The sequence below is a fragment of the Camelus ferus genome, chromosome 2 (genome assembly GCF_009834535.1).
Source record: "Camelus ferus isolate YT-003-E chromosome 2, BCGSAC_Cfer_1.0, whole genome shotgun sequence".
Lineage (NCBI taxonomy): Eukaryota > Metazoa > Chordata > Mammalia > Artiodactyla > Camelidae > Camelus > Camelus ferus.
In genome coordinates, this window is record NC_045697.1 from 42,604,932 (window position 1) to 42,627,436 (window position 22,505).

The window sequence follows — 22,505 nt, forward strand, 5'->3', positions numbered from 1 at the left end:
TTGGCTGGACTTAATAACAGAGTTCCTGCAAACAGAAGTGGTTAGTGTAGGGGCAGAAGAGGAATGAGATGTAGACTCTTCAGTTTTCTATTTCATAAATTGAAAAGATTATACTAGATTAATTTTTAATTTTTTTAAATGAAGTATAGTTGATTTATAGTGTTTCAGGTATACAACGAAGTGCTTCAGTTATATATACATTATTTATTTATATATAAATAAAATCTTTTTCAGATTCTTTTCCATTTTAAGTTATTACAAGATAGTGAATAGATTTCCCTGTGCTGTGTAGTAGGTCTTTGTTTATCTATTTTATGTACAGTAGGGTGTATCTATTAAACCCAAATTCCCAATTTATCCCCTGACCACTTTCCCCTTTGGTAACCATAAGTTTGTTTTCTATGTCTGTGAGTTTGTTTCTGTTTTGTAAAGAAGTTCATTTTGTATCATCTTTTTAGATTCCACATATAAGTGATATATGGTATTTGTCTTTCTCTGTCTGGTTTCACTTAGTATGATCATCTCTAGGTCCACCCATGTTGCTGCAAATGGCATTATTTCTTTCCTTTTTACAGCTGAGTAATATTCTGTTACATATATATATATATATCACAACTTCCCTGGCCATACATCTATTGATGGACATTTAGGTTGCTTCCATGTCTTGGCTATTGTATATAGTTCTGCTACGATCATTGGGGTGCATGTATCTTTTTGAATTAGGGTTCCCTCTGGATATATACCCAGGAATGGGATTGCTGAATCATAGGATAAGTCTATTTTTAGTTTTTTAAGGAATCTCCATACTGTTTTCCATAGTTGCTGCACCAAATTACATTCCCACCAACACTGAAGGAGGGTTCCCTTTTCTCCACACCCTCTCTAGCATTTTGTGGACTTTTAAAATGGTGGCCATTCTGACTTGTGTGAGTTAATATCTTATTATAGTTTTGATTTGAATTTCTCTAATTAGTGATGTGGAGCATCTTTTCATGTGCCTATTGGCCATTGTATGTCTTCTTTGGAGAAATGTCTATTTAGGTCTTATACTTACTCTTTGATTGAGTTGTTTGGGGTTTTTTTGATACTGAGTTGTATAAGCTGTTCATATATTTTGGAATTTAAGCCCTTGTTGGTTGCATTGTTTGCAAATATTTTTTCCCATTCTGTAGGTTCTCTTATTTTCTTTATGGTTTCCTTTTCTGTGCAAAAGCTTTTAAGTTTTATTAGGTTCCGTTTGTTTTTGCTTTTGTTTCCATTACTGTAAGAGACTGATTCAAAAAAAAATTGCTGTGATTTATGTCAGTATTCTGCCTATGTTTTTCTTCAGGAGTTTTATAGTATCTGGTCTTCCATTTAGGTCTTTAATCCATTTCTTTGAGTTTATCTTTTATATGGTGTTAGAGAATGTTCTAATTTTATCCTTTTACATGTAGCTGTCCCATTTTCCCAGCACCACTTATTGAAGAGACTTTCTTTTCTCCGTTGTATATTCTTACCTCTTTTGTCATAGGCTAATTGACCGTAAGTGCATGGATTTATTTTTGGACTTTCCATCCTGTTCCATTGATCTGTGTGTCTGTTTTTGTGCCAGTACCATACACTTGATGACTGTAGCTTTGTAGTATAGTCTGAAGTCAGGGAGAGTGATTTCCTCCAGCTTCATCCTTCTTTCTCAAGATTGTTTTGGCCCTTTTGGATCTTTTGGGTTTCCACACAAATTAAAAAATTTTTTTTGTTCCAGTTTTGTGAAAAATGTCATTGATAATTTGATAGGGATTGTGTTGAATCTGTATATTGCCTTGGGTAGTATGGTCATTTTAACAATATTGATTTTTCCAATCCAAGAACATGGTATATCTTTCCATTTGTTTGTGTCGTCTTCAATTTCTTTCATCAGCATCTTTCAGTATTTGGAGTACAAGTCTCTTGTCCCCTTCAGTAGGTTTATTCCTAAGTATTTTATTCTTTTTGATGCAATGGAAATGGGATTGTTTCCTTAATTTCTCTTTCTGATATTTTGTTGTTAATATACTAGATTATTTATAAGAATCCTTTTGCTTTTGAAGATTAAGAACTAGTTACCTTAAGAGTCAACATCACAAAATTAAATCTAGCTTAGTTTTGAGAACCATGATTTGATTTGGAAATAAGTATTTTATTTTGGGGTTTGTTTTTATGTTACAAATTAAAGAAATGATCATCTGTCCTTCTAATCACATAAGGGCAGTGTGAGAATCAACAAAAAGTACAATCAGCAATACACCCTTCTGAGCATATATTTTTTGGCTACAATTGGCTGTCTTTTTTTCATGTATCTTTTTTATTGAATTGGACACATATGGGAAAAGTTACACATACTACATGTATTAATGGAAATCCGGTATCCAGTCATTTCTCCAGGTATTTTTTTGTTGGAGGATGCTTGTACTTACTGATTTTATAAATGTTTTGTTGTTTCTCCGAATGCTTGATCTTTTTTTCCTGTTATGTGTTAGCTGTGAGTGAGAAAATCTTACATTTAAGTAAAATTTTGCATTGAAAGAAATTGGAAAAGCAAGACCTAGCTCTCTCGGACAAAATACGGTATTTTAAATACTTTTTTCTGTTTAGCATTTTCCTCATAGATATTAAAATACTCAAATTCCATGAAGTACTTTTACTTTAAGAGAATATAATTATTTTATAAATTATAGCTATTTTATTCATTCTGTATATTTTTAAGAATATTTAGATGAAAAGATTTATTACAGAGAAAAAAGTTAACTTTTCTTGACACCAAATTGAGATTCAAAGAAAAAAATCCATCGAGGATAGCTGAATTCCCCAAGTAGCAGGCAACCTTAGTGCTGTAAACTCTTATGTAATATGTATTTTGCAAATCATAGGTAAGGAATAAATTCTCATTCCAGAGTTTAAGACATGTTGAATTTTCTTTGAAAGCCATGCTTTAGAAGATTTTTGGCTGTCAGACATAATTAAAAGATACTTCTGAATTAAGATGATTTTATTATTCTAATATCCCCTTCTACTTGTGTAGAAGGTAGAGCAATTTGAAAATGTTTTTAAAGATCTATTCTTCTGTCCTCGTCTCCCTAAAACTGTCCCTTTTAGAGAAGAAAATTACATTTTACCTATGACAAACTAAGAATTAAAGAACCAAATTAGAAAACTAAAATGTTGATCTTGAAAGTTACTGTTGATTTATTCCATTTCAGGGTAAAGTATGCAAAAATACATGGTGAAGAGAAGATAGTAAGCATAGAATGTTTTTTTGAAAAAAAATAAGCAGATAAAAGTAGGGGTGGTTAACTGTCTTACCATAAAACACTTCTAAATTATAGATGTCTTTTTTAATGTTGCCAAAGTTAGAGCACTCATCATTGTGGCTTTAGTGATATTACTCAGTGCTGACCCTGAACTTTTGAAAGTTTTAATAATTAGATCTAGTCCTTCTCCAGCTCCTTCCTTTCACCAATCATTCTTTTATTTATATACGTATTTTCTTTGCTTGTTGTTTTAGATCTTAGTGAAACTCTGCAGTTTTGTTTCTCCGGCGGAGGAGCTGGCTCAAAAAGACGATCTCCAGCTTTTATTCAGTGCAATAACCTCTTGGTGCCCTCCCTATAACCTGCCTTGGAGGAAGAGTGCCGGAGAAGTCCTTATGACCATATCCCGCCACGGTCTTAGTGTCAATGTTGTGAAGTATATTCATGGTGAATATCTGTTAACATATTTATTTTAGGTCCTCTGAATTTCTTTCACTTACTTTTCTCTTCCCTCACATGGTGGCAGATTTATTTTTATCTCTCAGTCCTCCAAAGATTCCATTTTAAATTAAAAAGTATATTTGCCAGGAGAAAAAATTTATTTTTTATTTGTGAGGCATTTCAAATGTAAGAAATTCGCATTTGTTCCAAATGATGGATATCTAAAAGAGTTAAAATAATTGCATTAGCATGTAAATGATCAATCATAATATAATGAAAGTTCTTTGTCTTCTTTATCATAGCCTGTTCTTCTCTCCTCTTGCTGGAAAAAAAAAAGGCTTTTTTTCTATGCTATTGTTAAAAGTCTTCTTGAAGATATTTTATAAGTAGACAGTCTGATGCAGAGAAATGAAATTAGGTGGATTCTTTATCAGCACTATGGAGAAATTGTTCATTCTTTTTAGCTCATATACGTATCAACTGTCCCTTAAAATGTCTAAATAGACATTTGTAGTATTTTTTTTGTGTGTGTGTATATATATATATATCTCACTAAAAAATCTTTCAAAATAATTTTTAATACAACTATTTGTTCACTTGCCTGACATCAGTCCATCATTAAACGTTTCTTGCCTCTATTCGTGTGTTAAATCCTCTTAGCTTTTGTTAAGTGACACTGGGTTTCTTGAGACAAATACATTTTATTAAAGATAAGCAAGGGAAGTCTTTGAAATGCCTACAATCCCCAAAGTCAGTATTAACTGTCTTAAACTAGTAATATATAGTACAAACATAATTTTAAAATTTATTTCCTGAAATTTCTATATCTCACTGGTCTGTATTTACTCTAATTTAAACTTTTAACTAGTTAATAGATTTTTTTCCTTAGACTTAAAAGATAGTTTTAATTTTTTTTCTTCCTTTTACTATATTAATATAAAAGATCAAAAATATCATTTGGCAGCAGGCAGTCATTGTGTTTAATGACAAAACAAATACGATGTAAAAATGATAATAAATGTCAACTTATTTTAACACTTCCTGTGTTACCCTTTGTTTACTACTTCGAAGCAGAGCTTTCCCAGTGAATTTGAATCTTCTGTTTACTTTTAGAATGTGTAACATTTGTCTTACAGTATTTTGTAGATACATTAAAATTTAATGTCTCATTTAATGTTTTGTTAAACACCAGTTAAGAATGAAGAAAATGTTCTTAAGCAATTGACATGAATTATATATATATATTTAATTCTTTAAATTTTTTTTTTTATTAACAGAAAAAGAATGTTTATCTACATGTGTTCAGAATATGCAGCAGTCAGATGACCTGTCTCCCCTAGAAATTGTTGAAATGTTTGCTGGGCTTTCTTGTTTCCTCAAAGATTCCAGTGATGTTTCCCAAACTCTTTTGGATGATTTTCGGATATGGCAAGGATATAATTTCCTTTGTGATCTCTTGCTTAGGTAAAACCTTACAATTTAAGACTCTATTTTCAGTGTCTGCTCAGTCTTTTCAGCAAAAGAAATGATGTAGTTTGGGGTTATGGGAAAAAAGAAATCAACCAATCACTTATTTAATCTTAGCTTTAATCACTTCTTTTTATTCCTGTTCTGTCAGGAGGGTACAAAGTGAATTTAGCATTAGATTGGGACATGGAAGCTGCAAATGTGGAGTCAGTGGTTAGATGTGAAGAATAAATCCACTCTTTAGTAAAGGGTGAGGAGTTTAAATGAGCTAATTAACATCTTCCTAAAGTATAAACTCTCCTTGCTTAATTATATTTTTGGCTTTCCTTATTAGTAACTCCAGTGTTATTATTAATGTAGTTAATAACAAGAATAATTATGCAGATTGAATGAATACCTTACAAATGTATGTATAAAACAAATTAGTCAGTCTAAAAATCTTTCAGTAGCCTCCTCTTTCATCTCAAATGTTTGGTGCAGATACTGGCAAAATGGCTGATTATAAGTTTATTAGGAAGAAGATACTTATGTCTCACTAGTTGCTTCCAGACCATTAAATATTTTTAAATCATTTGATCTACTGTAAACCAGCACTATTTTGTAAACTTTTTATTTTTAATGCCAGTTTGACCTAGTTGCCATTACTTAATACTAGGCAACCCTCAAGAATATAACTTTGCATGTATATCCTAATTTGCAAATGAGGATATATGAAAGTTAATGAAATAACCATTTCCCATTACTAATTGATGAAATCCTTTGAGAATGCAGATTGACCAGATAGTATCAAGAGCCTTAAAAATGTTGATATTCTTTGACACAATAATTTCACTTGTGGTTGTTGATCCTAAAGATAAAATTCTAAATGTGGACAAAATTTTATGTATGTTAGTGCTTCTGTATTCTGATTTCTACTAGCTGTCCCACTCTCCACTCCCCAAAGCCATGGTTGGCTCCTCATGGCCATTAAAAGCATACCTATGGTGAGTTTATACTACCATGGAGAGCCATGTACACAACACTCATAAGTGGGAGGAAAAAAAAGGTTACAATATTCTGTGTATGGCATGAAAATAATTGTTAAAATGAAACTTTCCACATTTAGTTTAAAGAAATTAAGATTGTTTTCAAAAGTTGTTAGACTCTCAGCTTTACTTAAGTGTACTCTAATGAGAGTATCTGACTTAATTAATGAAATAAAGATAAACTCTTGCAAATCTTCCCAAGGAATTCACTTTTAAAGTTGTTAACAGAAAATTTCTTAGAAAAGAAATGGTTAATATGTTTTTTGATTGTAAACAGTGAAACTTTTATCATCTTAGAACCTTAGGGAACTTTAGAGATATTTAATCTAATCCTTTAATGTTATATAGTCTTTCTACCAAAGATTAGTAATTACCTAAAATAACACTGTTACTGGCAAAATCAGTATTTATCAGGTCTTCTGAGTATAGATAATAATTTATTTCAAGTATAGTGTAATGCCTTATAATAAAATTAATGGACTTAATAAAAATAGTTTGTTTTTATATAGGAATAATGTAAGAAGAAATTTCTTGTGGTACTCTATACATTCATTTATTGCATATAAAACTGAAAATGTCTGTATTAAATTTGAAAATACAAGAGAAAATATTTGCTAAATCACACTTTTCCTAGGTTGGAACAAGCAAAAGAGGCAGAATCCAAAGATGCCTTGAAAGACCTGGTTAATCTGATAACTTCCCTAACAACGTATGGTGTCAGTGAACTAAAACCAGCTGGTATTACCACAGGGGCACCCTTTTTATTGCCTGGATTTGCAGTACCTCAGCCAGCAGGCAAAGGTGAGTCTTTTTCTTTCCCCCCGATTCTGATCCACTCAAAGAAATAGAGAAAGAATGAATTAGTCTGACTTTTCTCTTTATTTATGTTATTTGTATAAAGGTAATATACTTTTTCATTAAAGTTGGTGCTTTTTATGGTGTAATTTCTTGAGTGACAGTCTTTAGCAGATGAAATACTTTAAAATAATATAGAAGTATCATAAAATCAGTGGAATTTATATTTTATTTTATTTTCACTTTGTTTGTTTGTTTATTTATTGAAGGGGAGGTAATTAGGTTTCTTCATTTATTTTTTTTTAGAGGAGGTAGTGGGGATTGAACCTAGGACCTCCTGCATGCTAAGCATGTGCTCTACACTTGAGCTATACCTTCCCCCCTAAAATTTGCATTTTAGTATTTTATTTTAACATTCCAACATTTTAATAATCCAGACATACCTCTTTTGAATGTTGACACACCACCCATTTCCACTTTCTGCAGATGGAGCTTGATTCACACTCTGATCTCTATGCCTGTCTTTACATAAGATGTATATAGAAAGCACAGGTGCAAATGCTTATATTTTATTTAAAACTAAACAGACCTAGGTACAGAGAAGTTACATTACAGGAAATGAATTTTATGGTTCAGATTTTCTAACTTTGGCTTTCAGTGAATGATCTTTTACTAAGAAAACTTCTTGTGTAATTAATAACATTTAACTATGGGAGAGTACAAGCTAGTTTTACTGTTTATTTAATCTTTTTAATGCACAATAACCATTCTGAAAATACCCGAGTGCAGAGGCCTCTAATAATTTCTTTCACATTATTGTTACTTACTAAATATTCAATAGAGTTATGATACTTGCATGTAAAATTTAATATCAACATGTCTGGTTATTTAAATTTCACAGCACTTTATCTGTGTATTTTACGACAGAAGTCAGCAGCTATAAATGTTTAAGTCACTGAGAATAAATAGATATACTAGAATATCCTAAATTTATTTTGCTGGAGAAAATTATACTGAAAAATTACAACTTAGATTGAAGTTATCAAAACTACTTCTATAAGATGTACCTTCACTGTATAGGTTATACAGAACTTTTTAAATAAGTGAAATCCAAGAATATTTTACTGAGCAGTTCAAGGCTTCATTTTATTTAATATTAAAGAAAAAATATTAAATGAACTCTTCTAATTTATAGGCTCTAGCTTGAGTATTCCACAGTTAACTCTTCCTGTGAGTTAATGTAAAAATAGCTCAGCAATGTACTTCCTATTTTGGACTTTGTTTCATTTGGCTAATCAATCTGATTGTGACACTGGGAAAAAATTTAGTTACAGTAGTGTAATTTTTTGTAATGAGAGATTTAATGCAGCTAAATTAATCTTTCTTATATGTCTGCCTAACTTTGTACCATCTATAACATGGATAATAAATATATAACCTAGCACCTTTGAGAATCCAGTGACATCATGTCTATGAAAGCAAGGTTAACTAGAAAGGATGCTATCCTAAGAGTCAGAATTCAGGTGATTGTGAGTGACCTAACCTTGATATTATCAGTTTCTTTTTCAGAAACATCAGTGCCCTTTGCCCTGGCAACCACTGATGGGCTTTGATTTTGCTCTTTGTAAAATTTCATAAACTAGAGTCATACAGTATGTAGTTTCTTGTATCTCGCTTTTTTCACTTTCAAGATTCATCCATGTTCTTGTATGTATCTGAAGTTTGTTTCTTCTTCATGCTGTATAGAATTTCATTGTTTAGATATCCTGAAATTTGTTTATCTGCTCACCAGTTGTTTAACTAGCATGAATAAAACTACTCGGAACATTGATATAAAACAAGTCTTTGTGTGGACTATATGTTTTCATTTCTTTGGGGTAAATACCAAGCAGTACAATTGCTGACTCATATGCTAAATATATGTTAAACTTTATAAAAAACTGCCAAATGTATTTTCTAAAGTGGCTGTCCCATTTTTGCATTTGCATCAGCAATGTATGAAAGTTTGCTTTACATCCTCAGAAACACTTAGTGGTGTTAATATTTAATTTTAAATACTCGAGTAAGTGTATAATAGTATCTAACTGTGTTTTTTAATGTTCATTTTTCTGAATTATTTCAAGCATCTTTTCATGTGCTTATTTTCTGTCTGTATCTCTACTTTGTGTCAGATCTCTGTGCCCAATGCTTGATAGGGTTGTTTGTTTTATTGGAATTTTAAGAGTTCTTTCACTATTCTACATAAGTCCTTTGTAAGATATGTATACATTTTGTAAATGTATTCTCCTAGTCTTGATGTGCCTCTTCTTTTCTTGGTAGTATCTGTTGAAGAACATAAGTTTTTAATTTTGATGAAGTCCAGTTTATCACTTTTAAAGTATTTTGTGGGTTTTGGCCCATATTGAAGAAATCTTACTTAACCCCAATTCACTAAGATCTTCTCTTGTTTTCTTCTAGCAGTTTTATATCTTAACTCTTACAGTAAGTTCTACGATATAGTTTAAGTTAATTTTTGTATATAGTAGAAAGTAAAGTTTGTTGGGTTTTTCTTTCCAATATGGATATCCACATGTGCTAGAGCCCTTTGTTGAAAACACCATGTGTAACCGTGTATCTGAGACTCTTTGCAGTTATACTTCATTAATTAATGTGTCTAACTTTAAACCAATACTACATGGTCTTGATTACTTTATCTTTAAAGTAAGTCTTGAAATAGTCATTTAAGTTGTCCAATTTTGTTCTTCCTTTTCAAAACTATTTTGGATATTCTAGGTCCTTGGAACTTCTGTATAAATTTAATAATCTTCATGTCAATCATTGAAAACAAAAAAATCCTGCTGAGATACTGAGTGGAAGTACACTGAACCTGTAGATCAGTTTGGGGAGAATTGACATCGTAACAATATTGAATCCTCCAATTCATGAGTTCCATTTACTTAGGTCCTACTATTTTCTCTCAAAAATGTTTTAATAATGTCCATTGTATAGAACTTTCAGTTCCTTTGTTAAATTTGTCCTTAAGTATTTTATTCTTTTTGATACTGTTAGTGAATAAAATTGTTTTCTTAATCTGTTTTGGATTGCTTCTTGCTTGTGTATAGAAATGCAAAAGATGATGGACTATTGTACAGGAATGGAGATTAGGAAATACAGTTGTGATGATGCTGTGTTTAGCACTGATAGAACGAGGCAGTGAGAGTCCTCTACAGATTTTAACTCTTTGGTCTGGACTGTTTATAAGTTAAAGCTGTATATGTCTGATATATTTGACAGTCTTTATTTTACTTTTTGTCAATTATTTGTTCAGGGTACTTTGGGAAACATTTTCTTTGACTTCACTGGTTTCCCTTTCAACATCTATGAAAAGGAAATTATTGTTATCAAGGAATTTTTACCCATTCATTGATAATTACATTTAAAAGGGAAAACATGAATATATTTACCTCATGTTGTTGTATACATAGATATAGTTTACCTACCTTATTTTTACTGCTGATTTTAGATCAAGTGAAACAGCACAGAAATATAAAATTTAAAATAAAAAGTAAACTGAGTTAAGTGAAGCTGGTAAATGTATGTATCTGTATATGTTAAAGCTTGAAAAATGACTTCTGTTTCTGTGTTATATAGCAAAAGCTTTTATAAAACTTTGTATCCTCACTAGTAGGGAGATTTTTCTAAAGAAGGAAGTTAAAGAAAAATGTAGCAATCCTTCTGTTTAATAGCAACTCCATAGTGATTCTTTACCTTAACTGTTCTACAAACATCTTTGCAAGGTGGTACTCCGTAATTCATAGCTCTCCATTGCTTCCAAATTTATTCGCTAAACACAGGGAGTGTTTTTCATGTATTTTTAATAGAGAATGTACCTCTTCATAAGAAAAGACCATACCTGTCTTTTTCAGAACTCTTCTGTGACTTCACCTTTATAAACATTTTCTTGTAGCACATTAATTCTCATAAAACTTTAACCAATATAAAAAGATAATGTGTTTTTCTTTTTTTGTATTTTTGTTCATGCTACTGACTGAAGTGTTGTTCCTCATGGGCTTACTTTGAAGAGCCCTTTATCTGTTCTGGTTCCCTTTATTCTGGATGCAGATGTGTCCAGGCCTGACGTTCAGCAGACTTGCAGGGGTGTAACACTGCAGGTTGTTTATAGTCAGCCTCCATTCCAACTGGTCACTCACATGTGTAATTCATTTATTATTTTCTGTCTTACGCTTCCTAAACATTTATTGGCTCCTCCCTCCTTTACTAGCCCTACTGCCACTTGGTTGAGGCTCTGTAGATCACTCACCTGGATTATTACCATAGGTGTCTTTGTAACTGTTCACCTTTCTGTTCCTCTGTACTCCTCAGGGCCATTCTCTGCAGTGTTGCGTGGAATTCTGAAAATAAGAAAGCTCTGTTCTTTGTTGTGTATGTGTTTATTCTTCTAAACCTTAGAATAATTCTTTTCTTTCTGCTTTTATGGTCTTGAGAGTAATGGGATCGTGATTGTCATCTTTTAGAATAATTTCCTCACTTTACCCTCATTTCTTTTAGTTATTTCTGTGCTAAACAAATGAAAGTCAGTTAATACAAATTTTGATACTTATACAGGGTACATCTGTTTACTTAAAATATTAGAGCATTAAGTATCAGTATTCCTGTCATATATATGTGTGTGTGTGTGTGTGTGTGTGTGTGTGTGTGTATGGCATGCAGTCTTTTAATTATCCTTTAGGTTTAATTATTATTCTCCCTTTCCAATTGAACATTGTAGGAACTGAATGGCAATGACAGTCCTCAATAACTACTCCTGATAATACCAGCACTTACAATGCACTTCAAATGCATATGCTGCTAATTTTGATATTATTACAACTCAGCCATTCTTTTAGATACTTTTTCCTGACAGAAGTCCAAATTACTAGATTCTGTTTAGCTTCATTGTATATAAGGTGTACTAAATTTGGAAATAATATTACAAACAGAAAATATCTTTTTCTGAATTAGTCACAGGAAATGATTGAATTTTACGCGCAGTATAAGACTGGTTATTCATTTGGTTAAAATGCTCTGCTCTTGAAGCTGGTCATGGAGACCAGTTAGTCTTGATGTTCCTCGGTCATTTACTGTGATCAGCTTACTTTAACTATTTGCTAACGGCCTCTTGATGAATTGGATAACAAGGGGGATTCAGGATGACTCAGAGCAGATTCATTGCTGTAAGTAAAAAGAAATTACTGACAGCCAAATGTTCTATTGACCGTTCTAGTGTTACCTTTATTTGCAAGGATTACCACATTCTACTGGCTTTTAATTGTGTGTGTATTTGTACACATTGTGTTTGATTCAGCTCTTTGTGGTGGATAATTTGTTCTTGGGGTTGCTTGTTAATATGTCTTATCTTTTGTCAGTGACATTACTTAAAACCAGATAATAAAGATGAAACTTGGGAAAATGTCAATTTTTCCATGTTGCCCTAAATTCAGCTCTTTTTAACTCCTTTATGGTGAGAATTGGTATCGTCACTTAGTTGAAAGATGCAAGTTATTGATTAGAGTTATTCTTTAACCTTGTCATGTGTAGTCAGTCTTTCACATTTGTATGTTCATCAGTCTATCTAAGCTTGTTCTTTGATTACCTGCAGGTAATAAAAAGTAGAGATGTCCTCAGAAAGAACAAGCATACTATTAATAAGTAACTGGAAGTAAAGATTTGGCATGTGTCACACATGGAATAAATTTATATGTTATAAACGAACAGAAAGTTGAAATCGTATATAGACTGAAGATTTTTTAAAATCTTGGCATTTTTCAGATAATGTACAAGCCAGAATTTCTAACCAGTCTTTCTAACCCATTTAATATTTTTCCTAGTTCTGTATTTATCCTTCCTAAAATCCAGCTTATTCTGTAAGGCTCTATTTTTTGGTCACTCCTGCAAATGCCTGTACTCCTAATGGTTGTGAACCTGGTGACAATTTTTATAGGTAGATGCTTGTTTTCATTTGCCTCAAATACTTTCTGTGTTAATATCTTTATAATTATTGTCACTAATTTGCCTCCCAAGAGCCAGTGTATACAGATTTTTGTTTTGTCCAGTTTGTGTGTTCAAAAATCAGATATTTATAAATATAGCTAGTAACTGGCCATAACCTGTTTTAACAAATGCATCTGTAAAGAAATTGCACTTTTAACTTGAAAACAAAATAAATTTCCAAATTAAAATTTATGAAAATTCTAGTAATTAAAATGGGACAGCTGGAACTTAGAGAAGTTTTTTCTCCTCGTGTTTTCCTGGTTCCATTCTTGCTGCTTTCAGGCCTGTTACCTCTTCAGCCTCGAAGTCATTTCAGATTGAGAGGTCACTGGTCTTATAGTCAAGATCAATCTTACAGATAATAAAAAGCGACAGTCCTGCACATTTCCAAACTCTGAAGCATAGGCCTATGTAATACCCTTTATTGTTTCTAAAACATGTAATGTTTCAATATATACAATTCTTGAATCAGAATATTCATAAAGCTGCATTAAAAGCTTGATCAGTTTTGTTCTTTATTTTTAATTAAATGACTGAAACTGATGAAGAAAAAGAAGACCTTTTGTGAAAACAGGATGTGTTCTCAAATAGTTGATAAATGTCACAATTCATGATCTGTTTAAATAGACCAAGTTTGCCATGAATAAAATATCACATAGCACCTACTTTTGTGTTCTTGTTTTCTGTTTTAGGTCACAGTGTGAGAAACGTCCACGCCTTTGCTGTTCTTCAGAACGCATTTTTAAAAGCAAAAACCAACTTCCTTGCCCAAATCATTCTTGATGCCATCACAAATATCTACATGGCCGACAATGCCAATTATTTCATCCTCGAGTCACAGCACACACTGTCACAGTTTGCAGAAAAGATTTCAAAACTCCCGGAAGTACAAAACAAATACTTCGAGATGCTGGAGTTTGTCGTTTTTAGCTTAAATTATATCCCTTGTAAAGAACTTATTAGTGTTAGCATCCTTTTAAAATCTAGCTCCTCTTATCACTGTAGCATTATTGCAATGAAAACACTTCTTAAGTTTACACGACATGACTACATATTTAAAGATGTGTTCAGGGAGGTGGGCCTTCTGGAGGTCATGGTAAACCTTTTGCACAAATATGCTGCCCTCTTGAAGGATCCAACTCAGGCACTAAATGAACAAGGTAAAGCATTTTCCATAATTTTACTTTTATTTGACAGAGGGGTTTGGACAGAGTGTTTTGTTCATGTTTTGCCTTTCATTTGATTATTGATTTGAATTACTTAGTAATGTGCATTATTGTGAAATCCTTGTGAATATTTCTTAGAATTAACTTGTTCATTCAGCCTCTATTAGGGAATTAGGGAAAGGCAATGGGGGCCGGGACAGGAGGTCAGGGGATAGAAATATGTTTTGGTGGATGAGAATTTAAGGTAAAAACTGAGGAAAACATTTATGATCCACATGACTAGTGCCTACTACTTTCTATTTCTAAGAGGGAATTTAAAAAGCTTCTGGAAACAATTAGGGTGTGTCAGTCTCAAAATGTTTTTGTTAATTATGGAGCGCAAATAAATATATCTTCTTAGTGATATTATTTATACACATATGTATTATCATTAGATACCTTAAATTTGGTGTTTTTCATCCTTTCTGATAAATCTGATAAAAGCATAGTAGTATCTGGCACTTAGTATTAAATGTGTTGAATGGGTTAATACAAGTTGAATAGATAGCATTATCCATAAACTTTTCTTTCTTCTTGGTGCCTTAGAATCTAGCATTCTCCTTTTGACCTCCTTGATTAGCAAAGCCCCTGTGAGAATGAGAAGGATACACTTTACTTTGATTGACATTTTCCTTTCTAATAGTTGTTAGATATCTATAGCTTTCTAGCCACTCCAAAATAAAATTTGTAAACGTTGATTTTGACTTTACTTTTGGTAGTTGGTAGATATGTGTATCATTTTTAAAGGTTGTATTATATCAATTGTTTTAGGGAATATTAAGGAAATTTTTTGTAATTATTAAAACAAAACTGAATCCAGGAAAAAAATAAGCTTGTAACTTTTGTGATACGGACCTTTTATTCTTTCTCTTAGGAGACTCAAAAAATAATAGTTCAATTGAAGACCAAAAACATCTGGCTTTGTTGGTTATGGAGACCTTGACAGTGCTTCTCCAAGGATCAAACACAAATGCAGGTAATAGAAAAGCTTCTAGCAAATGCTTTTAGAGGTTATTACCTCTGTTATGTCTTCTCTAATGATTCTTGCTCCTGAGATGCTCCTGTTAGTTAAAGAAAAAGCTATTAATTTGATAATGGTACTCTCATATCTCTAGAAATGCAATACTTTTGACTTTAAATTTATGAATGACAAAATATATAACGTTATTACTTCAAAATATATTCTTATATTTTATTGCTTTTTATAGTGTGCCTTGTATTTGAAGTATTCTATTTTTTTACTTATATAGTGCTGACTCTGTCGAATAACTTTGCTTATTTAAATGTTTTCTGAAACATTTGCTTCACATGATGATTTTCTTAATTATTTAGTAATTTAAGTTAGAGTATTATAATGTTACAACGTTTGGGAAATACTGAAAAATGATTCTCTAATAAAATTTGCCTCTCCCAGGTGAAATGGATTCATTAAACTTTTACTTTATCTTTAATCTCACCTTCTCTTCAGTCCTTTTCTACCTGTCATTAATAGACAGTCCAACTATATTTATGAACTATCACTCTTGGTTTAAAAAAAAATTACTTAATATTTTAGCAATGTCAAAAACCTCTCAGTCAACAATGTCAATACAACTTGAAAGGTGAGCTCAGATGAGCAGCTGGGTTCAGATCATATAGAGCTTTTTAGGCCATGCTAAGGAACTTGAATTGTATTTTAAGTGTTATGGGAAGCCAAGAATGAATGGATGGATGAACAAATGAACAAATGAACAAGCTAGCAAACACACAAATGCATGCACATTTATTTGCCTGAATACAGAGGAACTCAATATGCAACATATTTAAAATATTTTGTGTGTCCCAGACACCAGGCTTGGTGTTGAAGATGAAAAATAATTCTTGCCCCAAAGGAATTACAACCTGCTGAGGAAAGATGTAGACAGGTAGTTGTATAAATAATTATTGAAATACAGTTTTGGCAAATGCCAAGACAGAGTTGAATGAATTTGGTAGATAAGTCAAACAATAGGTATGATGAAGTTTAATGGGGGTGATATTAACAGTTTATCTGTAGTATCATAATCTCCTTATTTCCACTAACGAGGTTTAGTTGGCTGAGATAGTCAGAAACATAATAAGGATATACTAACAAGAATTTACTTGGCAAATTAGCTTTTGATATGACATGACATAGAGTTACACAGGAAGAGACTGAACAGTTCTACTGATGTAGGAGAGTGGAGAGCTTACTCTGTAAGACCAGAAGTCACTTAATCCATCTCCCAGAGTACCAGACATTTTCAGAGTTCTTTTCTTATCGACTATCTTTTCCTTGTTAGGAAAGATGTTATTACTTGTGTAGTCTCAGGCACATAAAATAGTGCTTTGCTCATAGTAGTCAAAAACCCTTAGCCATTATGATTATCTAATGGGCACTACCTGGCAACCAGGAAGTAAGTAAACATGGCCTTCCATGTGCTAAACCTTAGCACATGACTCACACTCACTTCAAGGTTATATAATTCTCATATAAAGTTAGTAAATAGAAACTCACTAAATAGAACAGTGGCCACTGCCTCAAAATACACTGACATTTATTCATTCAGGAAACATTTACTGAAACACAAATCAGAGGGAAATCCAATTTTAATGGGGGACCAAACATATAAACACATAATATTAAGACTGTTTGATGTAAACTGTTGCAGTAATGGCATATGCAAGGTACTCTAAAGGCATAAAGGACAGAACGATTACTTTGGAGAAAATACTGATTGCTAACTTAGATCACTTGGTCCATATATTTTTAATACTTGGGGACAGTATGTGATGTGAGAAGTGTCATTCGTGGTCAGGAGCACAGGCTGTAGAATGGGGCTATGCAGGCATAAAACCTGCCTGGCTGCTTGCTGCCTGTGTGACTGACCGTGGCCACGTTACTCAAATCGGTACATCTCATGTGCTCATCTCTACAGGAGGGGATGAGGATTAAATAAATCAATCTATATGAAGCCTTTGGAACAGGACAATGTCTGATGCTTTCTGTCACAGAGTTTGTCTTTGTTAGTGTGCTCTACCAACTGAAAAGTTTGGTTCCTTGTAAATTTTTTCATCGTGGAATCACTTACTCCATTCTTTTCTTGCCACTATTTTGGAAGCCTTGTTCAGTTTAAAAACATTTATCTGGGATATTGTTCATCTGAAAGCCTTTCACTAAATTGATTTCACATATTGTTCATTAAAGCCCCTACAGAAAAATATTGGTCTCTGGTATCTACCTATGGAATTTCTGAATGTTCTCGCTTTGGAGAATTTGGACATGATGAACATATCAGGGCATCCCAGCATCAAGAAAATCTAGAGAAAAATTTGTATACGCCTTTACTGACATCCCACAGTGCAATTTTGTATTGTAATTTAAAAGGTGAAATAGTTGGGTAGTTTTCAATGTGCATTCTTTTGAGTTACTCTTTCTGCAGAAAGATCAGATTTTAATTCGTCTGGCCTGTCTCAGAATGTCTTGAGTTAGCCCATGTTGTTCTTTTTTCTCCCTCCTTCAAGGAATTTTTCGAGAATTTGGAGGTGCAAGATGCGTGCATAATATAGTGAGATACCCTCAGTGTCGGCAGCATGCCCTGATGATTATCCAACAGTTGGTGCTCTCCCCGAACGGGGACGATGACATGGGCACTCTCCTGGGGTTGATGCATTCAGCTCCCCCAACAGAATTGCAGCTGAAGACTGACATTTTAAGAGTAAGTTTGATAAGTGTGCTGTTTTTACTTTTACTGATAAAATCTGTAGCTATCTTTAAATGACTAAGAACTATTATGAACTATTCTTGCAATTTTTCTTCAAGTCTAAAATTATGTCAAAATAATAATAGCAGAAGAAAAGTCAATGGCTTTAACCTGGCCTCCAAGGCCCGCTGGGCATCAACTGACTCTTTTCCGTCTGACTTCCTCTCCTAGGACCCTCACCCCATTCCTGCCAGACATGACAGGAAGTACAGCTGACTTCTGGAATCATATATTTCTTTAGTAGCTTTTGCTTTACTCAATTTGTTATCAATAATGAAAAGTTTGCATTCTTTTCTTTATGCTGTTGTATATTTCATCCTGTTTTGAATGTAATGACAGTTTGAATATGTGTTTTCATTTAAAAGCAAGATTAATCTGACCCCAATATATCTGTTAGACAAAAGGAAATCTACATGTGTGTCAATATTGGGGAGCATTTGTATATTTGAAAGGATTGTTGGGGGGAAAAGTGCCTTTGAAAGTGGTTAAGGTTGCCAACTTTTTAAACATGTATTTTCCTCTTTTCTTGATATCTTTGTAATTGAATTTGTAAAATGTTGGTAGATAAAGCCAACAAGAGGTAATGGGCTGACCTGTAATTTTAAGGCAGTGTTGTTCTGGTAAATGACTGTGAGACTGGAGGAAGACAAGAGGGGGGTCCTGATGGGCTGCATTTACTGATATCCATGGTGTCAGTACTCCCACTGTGACCTACTTCAGGCAGCTGATGTGTTACTGAACGTGGATTGAGGAGATGTACAGTAGCACTCCATTGTGTACTATCTCAAGAGCACTGATAATAGGATAATATAGAAAATAACTAAGAAGTAATGAGTTTTATTTATTACTTTCATTTTTAAAATAATTTAGTTTTAAACTTATAGGACTTAATTTTTACTTAGGCTTATGTTTTAACAACTGGCACGCAAAAGTCTCAAAATATAACAGTTGGCTCTCATGACTAGTTCGAGCTGGCTCCAGCGTTCCACTGTTTTGAGGGCATGAAGTAGTGTTGGAAGGCACCAAGGAGGATTTGGGATCCCAATCTCAGTTTCCATTTTTACTACATTTGGAATTGCTTTTCACTGCCTTCCTTCAGTTGACTCAAACACAGACCTGTGTAACTTAATTTGTTGTTATTTGTGCACAAGCCTGAAATTCTATAATTCTGCTGATGCATAAATTTGAATTGTAAGCATTATATTTATGTAAATGTAGGTAATTACAGCTGATGATTTTTGTCTAATTTACCACATAGCATCTATTTCTCCTTGTAAATTTGGTGTTCACTACATTATCATTAATTATTGATTTCAAGTAGGATATAAATTTATTTATGGTATTTAAAGTTTCACATGTGGAGAGAATGCCTAGATAATGCCAAAGTGCCAGTTTTGAGGTGGTAGCAGGTGGACTTATCCAGAAGCACGTAGTACAGAGTACGACCTGACTGAGGGTTAGTAAGTGCTGGTTTTTCTAGCTCCTGTCATGATTCTGTCTAGCAACATGCCTTTGTACAGATTAACTCTTAACTCATGCTTCCTCATGTATAAATAGTACTCGTCCTGTTTTTCCCCAGTGTGTTTTTGAAGATGGTGATGGTGATAGGCACTCTGCTAAGGGTTTTACATGCATTTCCTGAGACGTAAGTCATTGTTGTTGTCTAGGTTTTACATAACGGAAACTCTGGCACAGAAAGGTTAAGTAATTGTGGTAAAATCCTTTTTAACGTTGGAGTCAGAATTTCAGCTCAAGCATTCTGACTCTAGCCCTTGCATTTAAACACCAGATTAGGTTATAAGATGTTTAAAAAGAACAAAAAGTTATGAAGTCTTGTGTTATAGGTTGATATTGTAAGCATAAGTACAGTTTATTAGAGAAGATATGGAAACAAAATGGAAATTGATTGGTTGCAGAAAAATGGAAGGAATATACTGTATTTCAAAATTGTATTTACATATACAGATGGCATATTTCCTGCTTTTTAAAATAATCAGATATTGGTATGTACAATGAAATCTTTACAATTTCTGAAGTAGTATATTTCAGAAAGATAATATTAATATTTAGCCTTTCCATTTCATAAGTAACATTAGAAATGTGTGAAGTATTTTAATGGTGTTTTCAAATGTAATGACTGGGAAGATTACAAATTGTGTCTTAAGTAATACTAGATTCTCATGGTGTCTCAGTTGCTGAAACGGGGGCAAGGAGCCTGTGTATCTGCAGATTTCAGATTGCTGTTTGGGGCAGGATAGTTTCATGGTTCAGTGCATGAGTAGGGACATCTGACTGCCTGGCTCTAAATCCTGTCTCTGCCATTGTGTATAAGCTGTACAGTCTTGGGCAAGTTACTTCACCACATTGGGTCTCAATTTTTCTTCTACAAAGTGTGGATAATGATAGTGCCCAACGTATAGAATTATTGAGAGGATTAGATAAATTAATGTATTAAAGCATTTAAAGAAGTACCTAATATATGGTAAGTGCTCCATAAAATGTTAGATAGTTTTATAATTTGTTATTTTTAATAATAAACTAAGTTAAAAGTATAACAGTTCAGAAAATAACTAATAGTTATAAAAGATTATTTTACCTGTTTGGCCTTCAGGTGTTACTTCTTAGCGCTGACAAGCTATTTTTGGCAAGAGCATGCTTTCAGCCCTCCAGCTACAGTTCACTTTGCAAGAGAGAATGTTTGTTAATAAGTCCTCTGAAGTGACTCCTCTTTACAAAGCACCAGGATATGGTCACTTTATATGAATATAAATACTTAAGGCTTCCGGGTCATCTCTGATCCTTTCTAGAATAAATCAGTTTATATACACACGCAATTAATTGTAAGTTTTCATGTTTAAAGAGTGTGTAAAATTACACTAGAATATGTATTTTCCTCATTTAAAAATTCATTGATATCATTATCCATCAAATACATAGGAAGCTTTTCAGCCAGGATTTGGATATAGCCTTTTTCTATCAAAAGAAGTATGTGGTAGTGTTTCCTACAATTATCTTCTGCTTTTAATATGGCGTTTTTTAATTAGCAAAATATTTGCCATGCTTCATAGGACTGCTTATTGGGTAAATGACAAAAAATACACACATCAGATATTCACAGAGTAGAATTCCTCTTTGACATTGATGTATGGGTTTTTTTGTTTTTTTTTTTAAATCTGAATTGTAAGTCTGTTTTTGTTTGCATTGTTTTTTTGTCCCCCATAGGCCCTCCTGTCAGTCCTTCGAGAAAGCCATCGTTCAAGAACAGTTTTCAGGAAAGTTGGAGGATTTGTGTACATTACATCCTTGCTTGTTGCTATGGAAAGATCTTTGAGCTCGCCACCCAAGAATGGCTGGGAGAAAGTGAACCAGAATCAAGTGTTTGAACTTCTCCACACTGTGTTCTGCACACTGACTGCAGCAATGCGCTATGAGCCAGCCAACTCTCATTTCTTCAAAACAGAGATTCAGTATGAGAAGTTGGCAGATGCCGTTCGATTTCTTGGCTGCTTCTCAGACCTAAGAAAAATAAGCCCCATGAATGTCTTCCCTTCAAATACACAGCCATTTCAAAGACTTTTAGAGGAAGACGTAATCTCAGTGGACTCAGTGTCACCCACTTTACAGCACTGCAGTAAACTCTTTATTTATCTCTACAAAGTAGCCACAGATTCTTTTGACAGGTATGGCTCTGCTCTGTGCTCTGAATTGAAAGGTATACAATGTATGACTTCAGTATTAAGGCTTGAATTATAAATTAACTTAAAAGAAAATGAAAACAAATGAATTCTCTCTTACTTATCTGTCGCTTTATTTGTGAATATTACTATTGCTCTGATTCTGTGTTTTTCAACATGGACATCTGTGTATTATTTGTAAAACCAAGGTTAGTTAAGCTCCCGTTGCACTTAATGGAACAGTTTCTATGAAATTTACTTTCCTCTTTATTCTCAAGACCGTCAGATACATCCAGACTTACTGATATTAGTTATCAATGGGAGCACGTGGTTATGGTTATACGTATTTTCAGACAGATGTTATAGTCTCAACGTTCATAATCATTCTCAACATTTTATAATGCTCAAAAAATGATACAGCTTCCTGGGAGACGTTGACAGTGTAAGAGTCCCTCGTATTAATTTACTCATTCCTTCATTAAACAAGTGCTTAACGAAAACCTACTGTGTGCCAAGTTACTGTGCTAGGCATTGAGGGTTCAGCTCAGCACAGGGCTACTTTGGTTATCCTTTAGCTTAAATGCAAACACATAAATAAACAATTATAATATATCGTGATAAAATATATGATGACGGAAATCCAGGTTTCTAAGATCATAAGACTGCTTTATCCAAGTCATTTACTTTCAATTCTTAAAGTGTATTTTCAATTAAGTTCTCACTTCAAAAATAATGTAAGTGTCATCATGCTGCTAATTTGTCCAAGTGTTATCACTTTTAACAGTTATAGTTTTATTCCATAAAACGAATTGTTTTTGTTAATATCCCCATAAATAAA

General features: G+C 33.1%; 1 protein-coding gene across 5 annotated transcripts in view; it reads left to right on the plus strand.

Annotated features, from left to right (window-relative positions):
• The window catches only part of WDFY3 (WD repeat and FYVE domain containing 3), a 242,775-nt gene that overhangs the window by 110,913 nt on the left and 109,357 nt on the right, over nucleotides 1–22,505 (plus strand). For all 5 annotated transcript variants that reach the window (XM_032498818.1, XM_032498840.1, XM_032498836.1 and 2 more), the window contains 7 exons: nucleotides 3,524–3,716; nucleotides 4,988–5,174; nucleotides 6,837–7,003; nucleotides 13,720–14,187; nucleotides 15,107–15,208; nucleotides 17,755–17,948; nucleotides 21,216–21,673. In XM_032498818.1, the coding sequence (XP_032354709.1) occupies nucleotides 3,524–3,716; nucleotides 4,988–5,174; nucleotides 6,837–7,003; nucleotides 13,720–14,187; nucleotides 15,107–15,208; nucleotides 17,755–17,948; nucleotides 21,216–21,673 (1,769 nt within the window). The remainder of the gene's footprint in view (nucleotides 1–3,523; nucleotides 3,717–4,987; nucleotides 5,175–6,836; nucleotides 7,004–13,719; nucleotides 14,188–15,106; nucleotides 15,209–17,754; nucleotides 17,949–21,215; nucleotides 21,674–22,505) is intronic.